The 22394-nt window shown below is 42.2% G+C and overlaps 1 protein-coding gene across 4 annotated transcripts in view; it reads left to right on the top strand.

Moving 5' to 3' along the window:
* The window catches only part of pik3r4 (phosphoinositide-3-kinase, regulatory subunit 4), a 122035-nt gene that overhangs the window by 87792 nt on the left and 11849 nt on the right, over nt 1-22394 (top strand). For 2 of the 4 annotated variants that reach the window (XM_085989020.1, XM_085989024.1), the window contains 7 exons: nt 3168-3333; nt 4563-4727; nt 5757-5783; nt 8169-8380; nt 8674-8805; nt 9730-9830; nt 13872-13960. In XM_085989020.1, the coding sequence (XP_085845146.1) occupies nt 3168-3333; nt 4563-4727; nt 5757-5783; nt 8169-8380; nt 8674-8805; nt 9730-9830; nt 13872-13960 (892 nt within the window). The remainder of the gene's footprint in view (nt 1-3167; nt 3334-4562; nt 4728-5756; nt 5784-8168; nt 8381-8673; nt 8806-9729; nt 9831-13871; nt 13961-22394) is intronic. The other 2 variants (XM_085989023.1, XM_085989022.1) reach the window with 2 other exon arrangements.

Raw genomic sequence — 22394 nt, forward strand, 5'->3', positions numbered from 1 at the left:
CCAGAGGGGAGATCGGAGACCAGAGCAGGGGAAGATCAGAAGCTTCATGGGGGAAATCAGAAGCGTCGTGGAGGCGATTGGAAGGGTCGGGGGGCGAGGTGGTGAAGCAGGTAAACTGGATCCAGCAGGTACGTGCAAAGGCAGTTACCTCCTGCATCCAGCAGTCCTCGCCTCCTTTTAGCTCAGAAATCTCAGCCGGTCAGGGCTAAATTTAAAATGGTGGTTAAATATGAGGCAAGCTACCTGATTATAATATTTAAATTGCCAACCCGCCTCCTTGGAGCATGTTGGTTGTCCGCCTCCCATCCCGCCTCCGTTAAAACCGGAATTGGGTGGTTTGGAGGCGGGTTGGGATTCAGATTTTTAACATTTTAACATCCCACCTGACCCAAATCCACCTGTTTTTCGTGGTTAAAATTCCCTCCAGTGTCTTTTCAGTGACTTTAAGTTGGCCAGAAAAAAAGGTTATTAGTCCAGTCTAGTGCTATATATTTAAATTTAGTTTAGTGCAATATTTTGGGTTGAATTTTGCTGGCGCTCTAAGAGTGCAGGTTTGGCGGCGGGTCCGCTGTCAAAATCTAAAATATTGACCGGGTTGGGAACCCACTGCGAACCCGCCTCCATGCAAGTTTCCAAAGTGTCGGGTCAGCGATTTCAGAACAGACCCAACTCGAGAGGCGGGGGGCATTTAAGATACTTAACTGCTTGTTAAGCGCTTGTTAATCACTATTTTGCCAGTCTTTTTCTATTTTACCACACTTTTAGCGGGGTTCACATCGTTCGGAGATCAGACCGGGTTCTCTATGTCTCGCTATTGCTGTGAATAGGTGACAGCTGCAAAAGTGGTATGAAAGCTACAATTTCACAGCTGGTCACTTTCCAATGTCAGAAGCTTGAGCCTTTAGGACTTGGAAGACACTTTTGAGCAGTATGCAGTTTGGAAGTGTTTGGAGTAAACCCTCTATCCACTGTCGCCTCCTTGGAGCAAGCTCTCTCAACATTGACAGATCGCTTCTGCCATCTCAACTTCAACAACATCAGTGCCCTTGAAAAAATCTCACCTTGGTCCTCTGAATCCCTCCACGATCAGCCCCAACATCAACATCACCAATCGCACCATCAACAAAAATACCAACCTTCTCCGCAATCACCTGATGCTGCACAGGACAGAGGCCATCACCACCCGATAACATTGCTGCCCGGGAGGCCAGCGATGGCATCACCATGGCCAGATTTATTTCACTTGACACTGTACACCCTGGCTGCCACATGATGCGCCAGGTTAACACCACCCCACACCAGCACCATAAAGCATTCCTTCAATGCCCAAGCCATTCCTTTCACACTCATCACCATTGCGGGGGATACTGTTATGTCTCACCATTCACTGCAACTCACTAAGACACTTCCAAAGGTGAGCACATATCTGTACAATAAGGCATGGTGTTGAGAATAAAGATTCAATGTTTGACAACACATTAACAGAAAATTTACATGAACATTGCATAAAACATACAAGTGCCTACTGTTGTGTGTTGTTAGTTCTTACGATTGCATTAAGATGAGGGTGAGTGTGAGGGGTGGCTAGTGAGAAGGGGAAGTGATAATGTGGATGTGCAAGGCAGGTTGGTGTGAGTAAGGATGTGCAGGAGTAGGGTGGGGAAGGCAGAGTGATGGGGATGTGATGAGTGGCACAGCAGGATGAGGTTGAGTGTGGCTTTGCAGTAACGTTTTGTGATTTACTGAGCTCATTGAAAGGTTTGCGCCACTGCAGCCAGGTACTCCTGACATCCCTGCTTTTGCCCTCCTGTGCAATGTGCAACCAGGCTGTATTGGTGTCGTGGGGAGGTCTCTTCCGTCCATGGGAAAGGAAGAGAACCTCCCTGCGTGCAAGAGCCTGGGTGCAGCCATGCACCTTTGTGCAGTGCTTGTCAGTGTCTGCAGCACCTCAATGCCGTAGAGCACTGACAGCACAGCTGTCAAAATGAATACAGCCATGGTTCCTTTAAGGAAACTGGCTGAGACACGTCATCAAATGATGTCATCAGACCCACTTTCTTTTAATTGTCCGGGAACCCCGCAGGGCGGGCTTAACAAGCCCTATTAACGGAAAGTCCTTTTCACAGTGCAGCTGCAGCCAGGAATGGGCCTGGAATCCGCCAACCACCTCTCCTGCCGCGATCCCGCCTCTGCTGGCGAAATCGCGGTCTTAATGTTTCCCCAGAAAATGTACATGGGGAGGGGGGGGAAATGAAAACATGTCCTTCATCCTGAGCACCATTACTAAATGGTAAATACAAACCATGCAGAGTGTGCTATACCAAGTTGTAATGTGAGGGCCGCACAAAACTTAAATATTTTGTAACTGTCTGTACTCCAAATGAAGGAATGTTATCTACCCTTTAATATAAAAGTAGACAAAAGGCTCCTTTGGAAGTTATTTATTCTCCAAATTATAAGCTGTAGTTATAAAACTGTTTAATAAAAACAGCTGGAGCTTGGCTTTTTATGTCCTGTGGTCCATTATGTGCTGTGTTGTTGGATACTCATTAGAATATGTAACTTGTTATAGATGCACAAAATTCTTTGCTCACAAGGATTATGCACCAATGAGGGTAAAATGTTACAGATTTAAATCCCCTCATAATAAGGTGTGAATTATCTACTTCCTAAATCCTAACACTGCTTCTGGTTTGTAAAAGGAACTTAGGTGCACCTTGAACCATAGAAGTTTATAGCACAGATGAAGTCCATTTGTGTCTGTGCTGGTTCTTTGCTAGAGTAATCCAAAAGTAAACCCACTCTCTAGCCTATTATCTTCATCTGCTTCAAATATTTATCCAGTTTTCCTTTAAAAGATGCAGTGGTCTTTGCCTCAACTATTCCCTGGTTAATCATGGGCGTATTAAATGTTCATTTAGCTTGGATACTTGTACTTGTAATTTTATTATGGTGTATGAGTATTGGATTATGATGTCCAATTTAAAGTTGCTTTCATTTGATATGTATGATTTTAACTATCAAGGATCACAGTTTAGATTGTTAATTTGTATTTAGCATTCAGTGATGTATGTATAATCAGAACAGGTATGTGCAGAGGAGAGGAAAACAGTATCCTAGGATTGTGATTTTCTACACTGTGCTACTGAGTTTCACTGTCTGTCTAGGCTGGCATCCCAAAGGGCTTCTGGTTGCGCATCTTCACGAACATAAATCAGCAGTGAACCGAATCAGAGTGTCTGATGAACATTCAATTTTTGCTACCTGCTCAAATGATGGCACTGTGAAGATTTGGGATAGTCAGAAAATGGAGGGAAAGACGACAACTACCAGGTATGGTTGTAATTCTCTAAATGCTTTTGGTTTACATAACAAGCTTTAGAACAAGGAAATGCGATCTCCAAATTATAAGCAGGATATAAAGATAACTATTATGCATTTTTATAAGTTAGTGCACTCTTTTTCTATTACTGCTACCAGCTTGATGCAATTGTTTCTGATTTAATTAACTTCAGCTGTAAAGAATGACTTGTCTCCTCAATGTAGACCATTTAAAAAAAAGTCATGTGGAAGGAGCTTAATGTAGAAGTGTACTGGAAACTTTGTTTCAAATTGTGATGTTTATAGTATCTTTGAAATATAATCTTTTACAGACAGTTTTTGTAATTAAACTATAGCACATTTGTGGTGGTTATTTATAAGCATAATACAATTTCTTTCAGCTGTGCCCAACAATACATTTTTCAAAAGAAGTCGATTCTGTGGCTTGGCAAGTTTTTCTACCGTTCTCGGAGATTCTGACACATCAGTTTGACATTTAATTAATTATACAAGTGTGTATCTAAAGGATATTATCCTTAAATAGAGATATTAAAAGAACTTAATTGCATAGAAACACTTTTCCATACGGCGAAGCCTGGAGATTTAAGTCATTGGGCTTCAATGTTCCTCTAATTCCTGATTGGTAGGAACCTGGGCAGAGAGCACTTACAAGTTGTTTCTTTTGTTTCCCCAACAATGCACTGGTGGCTAGATCTAATTTGTGTGCCCAGATTGTACTTTGTTATTTGATGCACATTATTCCTGTGGGACAGATCAATATAATGAGCATATAAATGTATTGAGAGACTGGCTACTGGGAGTGGATCAAGATTGTTTTTACATAGCATTCTTACATAGGAACAATAGTAGGCCATTCAGCCCTTCGAGCCTGTTCTGCCATTCAGTTAGATCATGGCTGATCTGTATCTAAACTCCATTTACCCACCTTGGTTCCATAACCCTTAATAACCTTGCCTAACAAAAAACTATCAATCTCAGTTTTAAAATTTTCAATTGACCTAGCCTCAACAGCTTTTGGGGAGAGATTTCTCGATTTCCACCACCGTGTGTGAAGAAGTGCTTCCTTCAGAAATGCAGCTGATGGAGTGACGCTTTTTTTCTCATTATTCTGCGCTGAAGCGAGCTGGCAGTTCTCAGTGGAGCCCCTGTCTTATTTATTTAGTTCAAAGACATTCAATGCTGTGAATGATTTTCTTTGCTGTTTTTGTCTTTGTTTGTAGATCAATCTTAACTTATTCTCGTATTGGAGGGAAAATCAAAACTCTGGCCTTCTGCCAGGGCTCCCATTATCTCGCTGTAGCTTCAGACAACGGTACTATTCAACTCCTAGGAATTGAGGCTAGCAAACCTCCGAAATCACCTAAAATACATTCCCTTCAGAGCAGGTACAGCATTTTCTCAGAGCAATAACTGATTTTTATCATGTTAATTTTCCTTTTTAAGCCTTCTCAAATGTCTAGTGATGAATAAGTGTTTGCATTTTCTATAGACTAAAATGAAGAGTATTAGTAGAACAATTTTTCTCCAATTTTGGCTGGATTTTTGTTTTAAGAGAAGTAAAATTCTTCTCCATTTATTATTATTCTTTGCAGCAAATTCTCTTATTGGGCTCATAATATATATATATATATCTAATCTAGGGTTTATATTGTGATTTATGTAGAATTTTGTAGGGCTTTTTAAAACAAAATTACATTATAATTTTTCCCATTTAAACATAAATAAATTGTATTTCACAAATCCAGCAACATTTGTACACCCCATATTATTTCCTCTCACTCCTACATGCTTTTCCAATTTTCCATTTGTTGAGCACTAATAGCAATGCTGAAGTGTAAACGTGAGCATTAAATGCTTCAGTTTCCTTCTAGAGATAAAAAGAAAAACTGCAAATGCTGGAAACTAAAAGTAAAAATAAGTATCTGAAAAGGAAAAAGACAAGCTAACATTTTTTGTCAAGCGCCTTGGGATCCTTTTCTATGTTAAAGATGGTATATAAATGCAAGTTGTTGTCAAAACTTCTCATCCTGCTCTAATTCTTTCTCCATTTTGACACGCTGTTTCCTTTGCAAGTTTCCTTTTACTTACCTCTTGCATGGGTTCCATATTTCCCCTTCATACTTTCTTAATCCTTCTGGCAAAATTCTCAATAGTGTCAGTGGTGAATCCAATGCTACCTTTTCATCAAAAATCAGTTGACTTTATTCTGTACTCCTATCCACAATTATTTCAAAGAACATTTGCCAGCCAACACCATGACTCAATGTTGTGAAAGTACCGAAGGTAAGAATGAAAACCAGCCTATGATCTTTCACATGCGCCTGGGACTACCAAGATAGGGAAACTAAGGTGTTGGTGGGACAAGCTCTGGTGGATTATGTTTCTATGGTGATTTATTATCTTTTTCTCCACAGAAAGGAAGACCATTGCACCTGTAACATGTATGCCAGATTTTTAAATCATTGAATTGCTAGGTTTTTATACACTGATTTAATACTGATATTTTTGAGTCCTGACTTCAGCACGGTTAACCTCTCAGTTTTGCTTATGCCATCTGTGTGTGCACTTTTATCAAAACATACAGGGAGCTATTTTCCTTCAGTAGTGCACTGCTTAAACAACTGTATTACAATAGGACACAAAGGTTCCTTGCTTAACATATTAACATCTGTGTAAAACTAGGACACCAGAGAAGGAAATTTACCCTCATGATATACCTCTGTGAAGATTTGATTAATTTAACACAAAATGCTCCTGCTTTTTTAAAAAAAATCCTTCATTTATAGTTATAATTATCCTATAACCCATTAGATGTGCACATTACCCAACATTGTATGCAGCCCTGTGGTTTCTAAGGGAAACTGACAATTCTTGTTCTGATGAAAGGTCATCGTCCTGAAACGTTGGCCGTGATTTTGTCAATGGATGCGGGTTGGGTGCGGGTCAGGTGGTTTCCAGTCCTGCCCCCAACTGCATCCGGCCCACAGACATGATTTTACGTTGATTGACCTTGTTAAGCCCGCCCTGCGGGCTTGCCGGCCAATTAAGAGGAAGCCGGTCAGATGACGTCATTTGATGACGCATCATCTGCCAGTTTTCTTAAAGGGACCACGCACCATTTTTTTTTGACAGCTGATTTCTCGGTGTTTGACAGCATTGAGGTGCTGCAAATACTGACCATCACTGTACAAAGGTGAACTCTTGCATCCAGGCTCTCCAATGACTCCCTCCATAGGCTGTAGGTGAGGTGACAGAAGCAATCTGTCACTGGTGAGCGAGGTTCTCCCAATGAGGTGGCACTAGACATCGATTTCAAAACTTGTTACCTAAAGAAATGTGTAAATGCATTAAAAATGAATTTCCCAACATTTTCTTACCTCTGAAACTCACCAGTGCACCATTGGATCCTTCACACCATTTCTGCAGCTTTCATCAATCCAGAAACATTACAGCAGACCCATAACATGCCACACTTACCTGGCGTGGTGTCCGGATGTCAGGAAACCCTAGGCAGAAGCAGCAAAATTTTTAAATGGCCTATTAGCTACCTGGTAACAGGCAGGTAATTGAGTTTAATCCTCTTCCTGCCACTGGGTGTCGGGTCCATGCGCAAATCGGGGACCCGACACTTGGGAAAATTGTTTGGAGGCGGGTTGACGGCGGGATCGGAACCTGCCGTCAACCAAAACTATTTTAACCTTTGACCCGCCTCCAAACCTGCCCCCTCAGTGCCGATAAAATTGTGGCTGTTAACTCTCTTTCTCTCCCCACAGGTGCTGCCTGACCTGCTGAGTTTTTCCAGCATCTTCTGTTTTTTATTGCCAATTCTTAAGCCCCTTCTTTTATAAGTAGATGTACATAATAGTTATGGATTAAACCTACACTGTTTCCTGTTATTTATATAGACTAATAGCCTTTTTAAACATTTTGTTTTGAATGCAGGCACATTTTAATTCGAAAACAACTTTCGTTAATGTTTACTGATCCCATCCCACTCTTTAAATATTTCCTGTAGCTTTGTTAACAGCACAGCAGCTAACTGTGTTGGGAAACTTCCTTGTTACTAAAATGCATTTCTTCTCTTGTTGCATTGATCTATTTTCTTATTTATAATTCTGTATAGCTTGCATGTAGTGTGCACTTAACAATTTAATATTAAAGTAGCTTTCTTTGTGTTCTGAGTTGCAAGTTGAATATGACACTTGAGAATGTGCTTGGGCTCTTACTGTACCTTTTGTGCACTTGATTAATTTATAAATACTAGAACTGGATGAATAATCTGTCATCAACATTTTCTAATCCCCTCATTGTTTTCTTTTTTGTTTTGATTTAAAGTTATGGTTGTGTTAGTACTAATACAACATTTAACTATATTGCATTTCTGAGAATAGCAATAGTACCCCTGTATAATTTCCATGAACTAAAATTATACGTTCATAGCTGTGCTTAAATTCATGTCCTTGCTGGAAAGATAAATTGGAATTAACATATGCTGCAATATAATGATCTGACAACCACTGTAAATGTAAGCCAGATAAATTTGTTATCCTGTACCCAGAGTTTGAATTTGTGCTGACTTTGATTCTGGTATGCTAACTTCTCCCAATATTGAAAGTGGGACCTAGCATTGAAGGATAAGCGTTTGTGTAATTTATAAACACGTGTATGATCTCCATATCAGAGGAGAAATTTCTGGTTCAAAAAACAATTTCATTACAAATTCAGAGTTCTTGGTAAGTATTTCGGGTATTTTACATAGCATTGACAATAAGCAACTAACCATTGTGTTCATGTTCACAAACTTATTTCTGTTCTTGTTTTCCAAGAGCTTTGGACCAGAAAGAAGATGGCTGTGTGGTGGATATTCATCATTTTAATGCAGGTGCTCAGTCTGTTTTAGCGTATGCAACTGTAAATGGTTCTTTAGTCGGCTGGGACCTGAGATCATCAACAAATGCCTGGACATTAAAGCATGATTTGAGACTTGGACTCATAACTTCCTTTGCTGTCGATATACATCAATGCTGGCTATGTATAGGTAAGTATTATTTCCCAAGTCTATTTGACAAGATTCTACTGCTATTGTTATGCAATATAGCGTGTTTCAGTAATATTTAGATGGGGAAAATAAATCTATTAGCAAAACGTAACTATATGACGCAAACTACTAAAATCTTTGTAGCTAAATTTTATTAGGCTTATTTTGCAGTCAAACACAAATAATTATCAGAAATGGTATTTTTGGAGTAAGTGACAATCTCTAGGGTTTAAAGTGGAGATCTTTGTATGGTTTGCTGTATTTGTTTTTTGTAATTGGTTTCTTTTATAAAGGTACAAGTAATGGCACTATGGCTTGTTGGGATATGAGATTTCAGCTACCCATTTCAAGTCATTGTCACCCAGCCAGAGCTCGCATTCGACGTCTGCTTATGCACCCCCTCTGCCAGTCATGGGTCATTGCAGGTAAATTCAATGCATCTTTCAGGTTGCTTGTGGTTTATTAATTTTGGCCCACCCCACCCCCTCTCTCTCTTATTTAATTTTAATGTTTAATACATTTTAGAGTTTAACCTATACATTGCTGTCCACACATAGGCAGATAGTCCTTGCTGTCCCCAGTGTCTACTGTTCTGAAAACATTGAAGCCTCACGGCCATCTCTCTGGCAGTGAGCTATACTGGTGAGGATCTTCCCCTACAATGTGTAACTGAGTTATTTCTTGCAGCGAAGAAGCGAGGATTGCTCCCTGTTTCCCACTTGTGCTCCAAGCAGGGAATCTACAGTGTTTTCAAGGTGGCAACAATTGAAGCATATCCGACCAGGAAAAGGAAAATGTCTCTTCCTTCCCAGCTCTAGTTAGGTCTTCCCAAGTGAATGGTAATGCTGTTCTAGAGTCAGCTGTTAAAATATGCAGAATAGAATTCCAATGATAACGCCCCTTTTACCACCCGCCCCCCCCCCCCCCCCCCCCCGCCCCCAAAAGGGTAAAATGCCTGGCCTCCACAGGAGCAAGACCGATATTGGCACACTTAGAGTGGAAAACGGGGTGTAATCTCGCATTAAGCTCTCATAGCACCATGTATTGGAGCTACAGTGCACTCTCACCTGATGAAAACAATAATATTGCCATTGTTTCCTCTTTTCCCCAATTAAATTCTGTGGTTCAAATGATATCCACTCACATTAATTAATTGGGAAAAAATTAAAATGAACATTTGGAATCAACTTGGTTGTCTTGTGGCCAGTTTAAAAAAACGGAGAACATAATGGGTAAACATTATTTGGAAAACCTTTAATGTATACCATGTCATTGTAAATCTGGGAACCTGGCATGCTGAAAAGTAGTCATCATACTTCCTTCTCATTTATTTTGACATTCCTGTTCAGCTGTCCAAGGAAATAATGAAGTTTCAATGTGGGACATGGAAACTGGAGACAGGCGATTCACCCTTTGGGCCAGCAGTGCTCCACCTCTCTCTGAAATGCAGGTTTGTGGCTATATCTTCAAAGCTTAAGAATACTTCTAGTTAAGATTAATTCCTATTTCTGCCTCCTGCTTAGTAGATTGATTTCACAACCATTTGTTAATGTCGAAGTTAAGGACAAAAGTACTACTCCCTGCCCTTGCAGCCAAGGTAAAGTGCTCTTTCCTGTACCCTCCTCTATCACAACTTAGCTAAGTTTAAAAATATATGTTCTTTACAGGAGCTTCTGTCTCAAAGGAGATATTTGAAATGTATTCCTTCTTCCCTCTGGAAATGCAACATCACCTCCACATGGAAGAGCTTTACAAAAGGAGTGCTCTAGACTGAACTCCAAACAGTCCTTAATCCAATATACCCCTAACCTTGTAGCTGAAGTATTGCTGTCCATGGTGTGTCCACATTGAAAAAACTTGACAAAAAAAGTTACAATTGAGCATTGCTGAAAAAATTGGAGTTTGTCTACTGCAATGTGAATATTGCCTCTTCCCTCCAATGACTGATGTCCATGTCCGAGTGGCAGGCAGTGACTAGTGGGGTACCGCAGGGATTGGTCCTTGGACCCCAGCTATTCACAATATATATTAATGATGTGGGCGAGTGAACTAGATGTAATATCTCCAAGATTGCAGACGACACAAAGCTGGGTGGGCGTATGTGCTGTGAGGAGGATGCCAAGAAACTCCAGTATGATTTGGACAGGTTGGGTAATTGGGCAGAAGCATGGCAGATGCAATATAACGTGGATAAATGCGAGGTTATCCACTTTGGTGTCAAAAACAGGAAGGCAAATTATTATCTGAATGGCAATAGATTGGGAGAAGGGGAAGTGCAATGAGACCTGGGCGTCCTTGTGCACCAGTCGCTTAAGGTAAGCATGCAGGTGCAGCAGGCGGTTAAGAAGGCAAATGGTATGTTGGCCTTTGTAGCGAGAGGGTTTGAGTACAGGAACAAGGATGTCTTGCTGCAGTTGTACAGGGCCTTGGTGAGACCACATCTTGAGTATTGTGTGCAGTTTTGGTCGCCTTATCTGAGGAAGGATGTTCTTGCCATGGAAGGAGTGCAGTGAAAATTCACCAGGCTGATACCTGGGATGGCAGGAATGACGTATGAGGAGATTGGGCTTGTACTCGCTGAAGTTTAGAAGAATGAGAGGGGATCTCATTGAAATTTATAAAATTCTAACAGGACTAGACATACTAGATGCAGGAAGGATGTTCCCGATGGTCGGGGAGTCCAGAACCAGGGGTCACAGTCTAAGGATAAGTGGTAAGCCATTTAGGACAGAGATGAGGAGGAATTTCTTCACCCAGAGAGTGGTGAACCTGTGGAATTCTCTACCAAAGAAGGCACTAGAGGCCAATTCATTAAATATATTCAAGAAGGAGTTAGATATATTTCTTAAGGCTAAAGGGATCAAGGGATATGGAGAGAAGGCAGGAACAGGGTACTGAATTTTGATGATCAGCCATGATCTCATTGAATGGCGGAGCAGGCTCGAGGGGCCGAATGGCCTACTCTTGCTCCTATCTTCTATGTTTCGATTAAAGGCAAATGCTATAACAACAATAGCAACATGTTGCATTGATATAGTGCCATAAGCAGAGAAAAATGCCCCAAAATGCTTCAGAGGCATAATCAAAAGTATGGGTGCAGAGCCAAACAATAAGAGATTAGGAAGAGTAGTTCGGTGAAAGAGATGGGTTTTAAGTAGAGTCTTAAAGCAGGAGAGGGCACTTGAGAAGCAGAGGGGTTTAGGGAGTGAATTTCAGAGTGAGCGGTCTAGACAGCTGAAGGAAAATCCACCAATGTTGGGGCAAAGTGGGTGGGGGAGTGCACAAAAGGCCAGAGTCAGAGCAATGGCAAGTTTGAGGTTTTGGGGCTGGAGGAGGTTACAAAGCTTAGGGATAGGTAAGGCGATGAAAAGATTTAAGTACAAGGATGGAAACTTTAAATTTGAAACAATAAGAAATTGGGTGCCACTCTAGGTCAGTGAGGACAGGGATGATGGGCGAGTGGGTTAAGATATGGGTAGCAAGGTTTTGGATGAGCTCAGGTTTATAGAGGATGGGAGGCTGACCAGGAGAACATTGGAATAGTCAAGTCTGGGGATGACCAAGGTATGCATGAGGATTTCAGTAGCAGATGTACTGAGGTAGAAGTGGAGGCAGGTGATTTTAGAGGTGGAAGTAGGTGGTCTTTGTGATGGAGAAGATATGGGGTTGGAAACTCAGATCAGGGTAGAATAGGATGCCGAGTTTGCAAATAATCTAGTTCAACCTGAGGCAGTGGCCAAGGAGGGGTATGGAGTCATTGGCAAGGGTGCAGAATTTGTGGCAAGGAGGCCTAAGATGATTACTTTGGTCCTTCCAATGTTTAATTGGAGGAAATTGCGGCTTATCCAAGATAGATGACAGCACAGAGGCAGTGGAGCGGTTGAGAGAGGTAATGAAGAGGTAGATTTGAGTGAATACTTATTCTTGTGGAAGGTAACCCCATATCTGCAGATGATGTCAACAAAGGGCATCATGTAGATCAGGAATAGAGGGGGCCTTCAAGGACTCCAAAAGTAACATTGGAACAGAAGCCATTGTTGGTGTTGCTCTGACTATGGTAGGTAAGAGTGGACCCAAACTAAGGAAGTCCCACTGAGTTGGACGCAGAGGAGAGACGTTGGAAGAGGATGCTGCAGTTGATTGTGAAAGGCTGCCGAGAGGATGAGGAGGCATAATGCACTACGATCACAGTCACAGAATGTTGTTTTTGACTTTGGTTAGGGCAGTTTTTGTGTTGTGGCAGGGACAGAAACCTGGCTGAAAAAATTCAAGTGGGAATTATGGGATAGATAGGTATGAATTTGCAAGGTGACAACAGGTTCAAGGATTTTGCAGAGGAAGGGGGAGTTGGGTATGAGACAGTTTGCAAGAAAAGAGGGGTTGAGGATGTTTTTTTAAGGAAGGGGGTGATGATGACAGTTTTGAAAGGTAGGGGGATAGTGCCTAATGAGAGAAAATCATTTAGAATGTCAGCTAGCATGTGGGGCCAGGAAGGGTAGGTCAGCAGTCTAGTGAGAATAGGATCAAGAGAGCAGGAGGTGGGTTTCATGGATGAGCTAACCTCAGAGAGGCCATGGGGGAGATGGGAAAGAAACTATGATCTGGGGTAAAATTGGTTCAATTATCTGTCCACCCACTATTCAATTCAATTCAAATTGCTTTATTGGCATGACAAGTTACATCTTATGTTGCCAAAGCATCGGAAAACATTCATGTTTGTTCACAAAAATACAGATCTATCCATACAGTGTATAAACAGATATATCCCTGAGTGTATAAATATATACTTTCATATAATTTATATATACTCTTTTCTTATCTTTACTGGTTGTCCCTCTGTTTATGGCAAGCTGTAACATAGTGTGCTGCTAGTGTTATGCAATTTCTCTCTTCCCCTAGTAGGTATGGGAGTTTTTGGTCGTCATTCAAATTTCTGAATTCCGGGCATATTTTTGTGAATTTTGGGTAGAAATTCTCCCTTATGCCCTGATATTTTCTACAAGCTGTGAGGAAGTGCATCTCTGTCTCCACCACTCCCTGACTGCAGTGAGAGCATATCCTGTCCTCTCTTGGTAGCCGGGTCTGTCTGTGTCTACCTTTTTCGATCGCCAGGTTATGTTCACTAAGTCTGTACATTGTCAAAGTTTTTCTCAGTTTGCTATCCTTTACCATGGTCAGGTAATCAGCCATGTTGTATTGCTTTGGGTTTTTGTTGTTTCTGCCCAATATGACAGATATTTTTCCTTTTGCTTAGCGACGATTGTGTTGGGTCGAATTCTTTGTGTTATGCTGTCACTAGCTTTGCTCTTGGTCTCAACTCCCAACATGCAATGCCATGGGAGATCAGCTCGCATTTATTAATTATGGATGACATCACTATATTTGTATTATAAAGAGGCTGGATTATTGCCTTGTGTTGGTAAGTAGAGCAAGTTCAAGGTCTAATTGACTATTTTATTTATATATATATTCTTTTTGTTTCAATGTTTAGCCTTCAGCGCATAGTGTTCATGGAATCTACTGTAGCCCAGCAGATGGAAATCCTCTGCTACTGACTGCTGGGTCAGACATGAGGATAAGGTGATGTACTTTGGGTAGTTATTGATTAGAATTGGGGTGAAGGGGAGAGTTTATTTGCTATTGCCTAAAATAGCATGTTTTTGTATTTAAGTGGCTAGTGGTACATGTCCACATTATATCTAGCATCACCCATACTGCATGAAATGAAGGTGCTAGTTATGTTTGCTCCTGTAATTCTAAGCTACTGTAACATTTTTGTTTTTCTACCTGGGGACCACTACAGAGTGTGTAAAATTGTATATTTTTACTGGAAATCAGATATTTTAATTGGAATAACATTTTTACTGTTGTAAACATCCTCAACAAATCTGTTTCTTTCCCTCAATGTCGATTGTAATATGCTTTACATAGAAAAATAGGAGCAGGAGTAGGCCATTCGGCCCTTCGAGCCTGCTCCGCCATTCAATATGATCATGGCTGATCCTCTATCTCAATACCATACTCCTGCTCTCCCCATACCCCTTGATGCCTTTTGTGTCTAGAAATCTATCTATCTCCTTAAATATATTCAGTGACTTGGCTTCCACAGCCTTCTGTGGTAGAGAATTCCACAGGTTCACGACCGAATGGGTGAAGAAATTTCTCCTCATCTCAGTCCTAAATGTCCTACCCCGCATCCTGAGACACTGACCCTTCGTTCTAGACCCCTCAGCCAGGGAAACCTCCTCCCTGCATCCAGTCTGTCTAGCCCTGTCAGAATTTTATACATTCTTCTAAACTCTAGTGAATACAGGCCTAGTTGACCCATTCTCTCCTCATACGACAGTCCTGCCATCCCAGGAATCGGTCTGGTGAACCTTCACTGCACTCCCTCTATGGCAAGTATATCCTTTCTTAGGTAAGGAGACCAAAATTTCACACAGCACTCCAGGTGTGATCTCACCAAGGCCCTATATAACTGTAGTAAGACATCCTTGCTCCTGTACTCAAATTCTATTGCAATGAAGGCCAACATACCATTTGCCTTCCTAACTGCTTGCTGCGCCTGCATGTTTGCTTTCAGTGACTGGTGTACAAGGACACCCAAGTCCCTTTGTACATCAACATTTCCTAATCTATCACTATTTAAATAATACTCTACCTCTCTGTTTTTCCTACCGAAGTGGATAACTTCATATTTATCCACATTATACTGCATCTGCCATGTATTTGCCCACCCACTCAACTTGTCTAAATCGTCTTGAAGCCTCTTTGCATCCTCCTTACAACTCACAATCCCACTTAGTTTTGTGTCGTCAGCAAACTTGGAAATACTATATTTGGTTCCCTCATCCAAATCATTGATATATATTGTGAATAGCTGGGGCCCAAGCACTGATCCCTGCGGTACCCCACTAGTCACCGCCTGCCACCCACTCTCTGTTTCCTGTCTGTTAACCAATCTTCAATCCATGCCAGTGTATTGCCCCCTATCCCATGTGCTTTAATTTTGCACACTAACCTCTTATGTGGGACTTTATCAAAGGCCTTTTGAAAATCCAAATACACCACATCCACTGGTTCTCCCTTATCTATTCTACTAGTTACATCCTCAGTAGGTTTGTCAAACACGATTTCCCTTTCATAAATCCATGTTGACTTTGTCTAATCCCGTTGATATTTTCTAAGTGTCCTGTTATCACATCTATATATATAAAAGGATACTTCTGTCTGTCTGTCATTCCGTCTGTCTGTATTGAATAAACTCAAAAGTTATGGAGCTTACCTACACGTGTGTTACATACATACAAGATAGGAGCAGGAGTAGGCCATTTGGCCCTTCGAGCCTGCTCCGCCATTCAATGAGATCATGGCTGATCATCCAAATTCAGTACCCTGTCCCTGCCTTCTCCCCATATCCCTTGATCCCTTTAGCCTTAAGAAATATATCCAACTCTTTCTTGAATATATTTAATGAACTAGCCTCCACCGCCCTCTGTGGCAGAGAATTCCACAGGTTCACCACTCTCTGGGTGAAGAAATTCCCCCTCATTTCAGTCCCAAATGGCTTACCCCTTATCCTTAGACTATGACCCCTGGTTCTGGACTCCCCGGCCATCATAAACATCCTTCCTGCATCTAGTCTGTCCAGGCCTGACAGAATTTTATAAGTTTCGATGAGATCCCCTCTCAATCTTCTAAACTCCAGTGAGTATAAGCCCATAGTTGAGGGAGGAGCAGGACTGGCAGCTCAATATTCCGGGGTATAGAATCTTCAGGCGAGACAGAGGGGGGGGTGTAAAAGGAGGGGGTGTCGTAATATTAATCAAGGAGGGATTATACCTGCTGTAAGGAGGGATGATATCGTAGCAGGTTCCTCTAATGAGGCCATATGGGTAGAACTTAAAAACCAAAAGGGGGCAAGCACTTTGCTGGGAGTGTACTATAGGCCCCCAAACAGTCAGGGGGAGATAGAGGAACAGATATGTAGGCAAATCTCAGAGAAGTGTAGAAATAATAGGGTAATAATAGTAGGGGATTTCAACTTCCCCAATATTAACTGGGATAGTCAGAGTGTGAAAGGCTTAGAGGGTGCGGAATTCTTAAAGTGCATCCAGGAGAGCTTTTTGAGCCAGCATGTAGAAAGTCCTACAAGAGAGGGGGCAGTACTGGACCTAATTCTAGGGAATGTCGCCAGGCAAGTGGTAGAAGTGTCAGTAGGAGAGCATTTTGGTGACAGTGACCATAATTCGGTGAGGTTTAAGGTAGTCATGGAAAAGGACAAAGATGGACCGGAAATAAAGGTTCAAAATTGGGGGAAGGCCGATTTTAATATGGTAAGGCAGGATCTGGCCAAAGTGGACTGGGATCAGCTACTTGTAGGAAAACCCACATCAGAGCAGTGGGAGTCTTTCAGAAAGGAAATAGAGAGAGTACAACGCCAACATGTTCCCGTAAAGGTCAAGGGTGCGACCAACAAACCCAGGGAACCCTGGATGTCAAGGGATATACAAGAACGGATTAGGGAAAAAAGGGAGGCTTTTGGCAGATACAAAGGACTAAAAACAGTGGAAGCCCAGAGGAGTATAGAAAGTGCAGGGGGGTACTTAAAAAAGAAATTAGGAGAGCGAAGAGGGGGCATGAAAAAACCCTGGCAGGCAAAATAAAGGAAAATCCCAAGGTGTTTTATAAGTATATTAAGGGCAAGAGGCTAACCAGGGAAAGAGTAGGGCCCATTAGGGACCAAAGTGGTAATCTGTGTGTAGAGCCGGAAAGTGTAGGTGAGGTTTTAAATGAATATTTTGCATCTGTGTTCACTATGGAGAAGGACGATGTAGGCATAGCAATCAGGCAGGGGGATTGTGATATACTTGAACAAATTAGCATTGAGGGGAAGGAGGTACTGTACTAGCAGTTTTAGCGGGCTTAAAAGTGGATAAATCCCCAGGCCCTGACTAGATGCATCCCAGGCTGCTGTGTGAGGCAAGGGAGGAGATTGCAGGGGCTCTGACACAAATTTTCAGAACCTCTCTGGCCACAGGGGAGATGCCAGAGGACTGGAGCACAGCTAACGTAGTACCATTATTCAAGAAGGGTAGTAGGGATAAACCAGGGAATTACAGGCCAGTGAGCCTTACATCAGTGGTAGGGAAATTATTGGAAAAACTTCTGAGGGACAGAATTAGTCTCCACTTGGAGAGGCAAGGATTAATCAAGGATAGTCAACATGGCTTTGTCAGGGAGAGATTATGTCTAACCAATTTGATTGAATTTTTCGAGGGGGCGACTAGGTGTGTGGATGAGGGTAGTGCAGTTGATGTAGTCTACATGGGCTTCAGTAAGGCTTTTGACAAAGTCCCACATGGGAGACTGGCCCAAGGGATCCAGGGCAATTTGGCACATTGTATCCAAAATTGGCTTAGTGGCAGGAGGCAGAGGGTGATGGTCGAAGGTTGTTTTTGTGACTGGAAGCCTGTGTCCAGTGGTGTACTGCAGGGATCGGTGCTGACTGCCGAGTCCTTTGCTCTTTGTAGTGTACATTAATGATTTAGATATGAATGTAGGAGGTATGATCAGTAAGTTCGCAGATGACACGAAAATTGGTGGAGTGGTAAATAGCGAGGAGGGAAGCCTCAGGCTACAGGACTATATAGACGGGTTGGTTAGATGGGCAGAACAGTGGCAAATGGAATTTAACCCTGAAAAGTGTGAGGTGATGCATTTTGGGAGGACTAACAAGGCAAGGGAATACACAATGAATGGTAGGACCCTAGGAAGGACAGAGGGACCTTGGTGTGCATGTACATAGATCCCTGAAGGCAGCACGACAAGTAGATAAGGTGGTTAAAATGGCATATGGGATACTTGCCTTCATTAGCCGAGGCATAGAATATAAGAGCAGGGACGTTATGATGGAGCTGTACAAAACGCTGGTTAGGCCACAGCTGGAATACTGTGTGCAGTTCTGGTCGCCACACTATAGGAGGGATGTGATTGCATTGGAGAGGGTGCAGAGGAGATTCACCAGGATGTTACCTGGGCTGGAGTGCTTCAGCTATGAAGAGAGACTGGACAGGCTGGGATTGTTCTCCTTAGAGCAGAGAAGGCTGAGGGGGGGACCTGATTGAGGTGTACAAAATTGTGAGGGGCATAGATAGAAAGGAACTTTTCCCCTTAGTAGAGGAGTCAATAACCAGGGGGCATAGTTTCAAGGTAAGGGGCAGGAGGTTCAGAGGGGATTTGAGGAAAAACTTTTTCACCCAGAGGGTGGTTAGAATCTGGAACTCACTGCCTGAAAGGGTGGTAGAGGCAGGAACCCTCACAACATTCAAGAAGCATTTAGATGAGCACTTGAAATGCCATAGAATACAAGGCTACGGACCAAGTGCTGGAAAATGGGATTAGAATAGACAGGGCTTGATGGACGGCGCGGACACAATGGGCCGAAGGGCCTCTTTCTGTGCTGTATAACTCTATGACTCTATGAGAGGCCTTTCACAGCTCGTGCCAAGGGTAGGGCTGCTGTGAAATTTAACCTCCTCTTGCACAGGTATAAGGACACTAAAAGGTACAGCCTCAGCAGGGTAAGCAGAAAATGGTGGCCATTTTATTTTGCACTGAAGTGGGAGTCTGTCAACCACCTGTGAACTGACGAGCGACGCGGGTAACCAGGAGAGATTCCACTTCACTAAATATATATATATATATTTTTTAAATAAAAGTACACAGAAAATCTGCCGCACAGGTCCTTTTCTCTCATTGCTACAATTTATCTACTGAATATAAATTATAATTAAATGTTTGGGGTTAAAAACAAATTGGCTCAAGTCAGGAGTATAAGGAGATGCATTACCAAGTGCATGCTATAATATATACCTAAATCATTTATACAAGTCATTTGTAATTGCCATGGTGAGATCCTAAAAAAAGCCAGGTTTATCGGGTTCAAAAAATACATAACAGACGATGTTGCATTGAAAATGGGCCCAGAACGCAGATGGTGAAAAGTCCAGGTTATACACAAAAATTGTAGTAAGTGGCATGTAAATCAGTTTTATTTTGTTGATCCAGAATCTATGGAATATACATCTCTTTAAATTTGAGTGCTGAATTTCCTTTACGCAAGGGAGATGGTTTGACTTAAGAGCAGAGTTAGATGCAGACAGAGTTGTGAATTCAAATCTCAGTTACAGCTTCTACTAAGAACAGAAATAATTGTCTTTTCAAGAAAGAAACTCAAAGACAACAGAAAGCACTTCAGTAACAGCAAAGTGAAAATGAAGACAGTCATATGCTACTTTGTTCAAATAAAAAGTGGGATGTTGGTGCGAGTTGAGCTCACCATTAACCCACTCGGACTCACCTATTGGACTTGGAGTTGCGTGTAGGTGATTCTGCTCCTTTCAACAGATATCTGAAACATCGAAAGAAAGCTTACGATTCCAGAACTGTCATAAGCGTATTTACTTTTCGGTCGGACTAAAATTGTTCGCGCGTTATGCAAAAAACCTTCAAAATTAAACTCATTATCTGCTAATTAGCATTGATTGACTGACGTCAAGGTCGACCAATCCTGTGCCGTCACGATTGACCAATCCTACAGTTCAGTTGCCTGATGGTTGGCCAATCACTGCGTCTGTGGGCGGGACTAATCGTTTTCATCTCCGGGATCTGGCAGCCATTGCCTCAAGCTAACAACCCCATTTACTTCCAGCTCAAAATCTGCTAATCCAGCTTCGAAAAAGTTAGTATCTCTTTTAAAAAATAACATAACATTTACCAAAAACGTTTTATAAGTACTTTCACTTTCATCTTTGAAGCTATTAAAAGGCAGAAATGTTGCCCGGCAGCAGATTCAAAGAGGGACACAGAGACAGGCCCCAAAGCCTAGGACTCGATTTAAAACGTTGCCCGGCAGCAGATTCACACAGGGACGGACGGACAGACAGACAGGCCCCAAAGCCTGGGACTCGATTTAAACCGCCCGGCCCAAAACAGCCCTGGCAAAGCCGGGCTCCCCCAGCTAGTCCTTTATAATAGACTCTAGCATTTTTCCTACTACTGATGTTAGGCTATCCGGTCTGTAGTTCCCTGTTTTCTCTCCCTCCTTTTTTTAAATAGTGGGGTTACATTTGCCACCCTCCAATCTGCAGGAACTGTTCCATAATCTATAGAATTTTGGAAGATGACAACCAATGCATCCACTATTTCCGTGGCTACCTCTTTTAGCACTCTGGGATGCAGATTATCAGGCCCTGGGGATTTATCGGCTTTCAGTCCCATTAATTTCTCCAGCACTTTTTTTACTAATACTAATTTCCTTTAATTCCTCCTTCTCACTAGACCCTTGGTTCCCTAGCATTTCTGGGAAGTTATTTGTGCCCTCTTCCGTGAAGACAGAACCAAAGTATTTGTTTAATTGCTCTGCCATTTCCTTGTTACCCATTATAAATTCTCCCGTTTCTGACTGTAAGGGACCTACATTTGTCTTCACTAATCTTTTCTTTTTACAGACATGTAGAAGCTTCCTCTTTTTTCAGTTTACCAGTTTCCTCTTTTCATTCCGATTGCACCTTTAATAGCATCTGCTTTTTTATGTTTTCATTTTCTCAATTTTAAACGTTAAAAAAAAATTTTTTTTAATTCTTCTGTTGCTATTTTAAGCTTAAAATGTGGATTTAATTAAATATTAATACTTAACCTTCCACTTTTTTTTATTCGTTAATGGGATCTGGGCATCGCTGGCAAGGCCAGCGTTTATTGCCCATCCCTAATTGCCCTTGTGAAGATGGTGGTGACTTGCCTTCTTGAGCCGCTGCAGTCTGTGTGGTGAAGGTACTCCCACAATGCTGTGAGGGAGGGAGTTCCAGGATTTTGACCCAGTGACGATGAAGGAACGGTGATATATTTCCAAGTCAGGATGTGTGTGACTTGGAGGTGATAACTAGAGGTTAGATTAAAAACTAAAATTAAGCTGGCAATAAAGAGGTTAGATACAAACTAAAATGAGCTGGCGCAGACATGATAGGCTGAATGGTCTCTTTCTGTGCCATAAATGTCTACGGTTCTATGGTGACCAAGGACCAGAGGATGGAAAATGTGTTCCAATATTCAAAAATGAGTACGGCATAAACCATAAATGAGCATTTGAAGAGCACAAGTAAGGTAAGAGTAGTTCGTATGGCTTTAAAAGTAATAAAATAAGAAATGCATAGATTATATTTGGTATTATATTTCCGAGTCAGGATGGTGTGTCACTTGGAGGGGAACTTGCAGGTGGTGGTGTTCCCATGCACCTGCTGCCCTTGTCCTTCTAGGTGGTAGAGGTCATGGGTTTGGGAGGTGCTGCCGAAGAAGCCTTGGCGAATTGCTGCAGTGCCTCTTGCAGATGGTACACACTGCAGCCACAGTACGCCGGTGGTGGAGGGAGTGAATGTTTAAGGTGGTGGATGGGGTGCCAATCAAGCGGACTGCTTTGTCCTGGATGATGTCGAGCTTCTTGATTGTTGTTGGAGCTGCACTCATCCAGGCAAGTGGAGAGTATTCCATCACACTCCTTACTTGTGCCTTGTAGATGGTGGAAAGGCTTTGGGGAGTCAGGAGGCGAGACACTCGCCGCAGAATACCTAGCCTCTGACCTGCTCTTGTAGCCACAGTATTTATGTGGCTGGTCCAGTTTAGTTTCTGGTCAATGGTGACCCCCCCCCCCCCCAAGACATTGCTGGTGGAGAATTTGGCGATGGTAATGCTGTTGAATGTCAAGGGGTGGCGGTTAGACTCTTGCTTGTTGGAGATAGTCATTGCCTGGCATTTGTGTGGTGCGAATGTTACCTGCTACTTATCAGCCCAAGCCTGAATGTCGTCCAGGTCTTGTTACATGCGGGCATGGACTGCTTCGTTATCTGAGGAGTTGCGAATGGCACTGAACACTCTGCAGTCTTCGGTGAATATCACTATTTCTGACCTTATGTTGGAGGGAAGATCATTGATGAAGCAGCTGAAGATGGTTGGGACT

The sequence above is a fragment of the Somniosus microcephalus genome, chromosome 5 (assembly GCF_052327205.1).
Source record: "Somniosus microcephalus isolate GS21.2 chromosome 5, FLI_Smic_1.0, whole genome shotgun sequence".
NCBI classification, from domain to species: domain Eukaryota; kingdom Metazoa; phylum Chordata; class Chondrichthyes; order Squaliformes; family Somniosidae; genus Somniosus; species Somniosus microcephalus.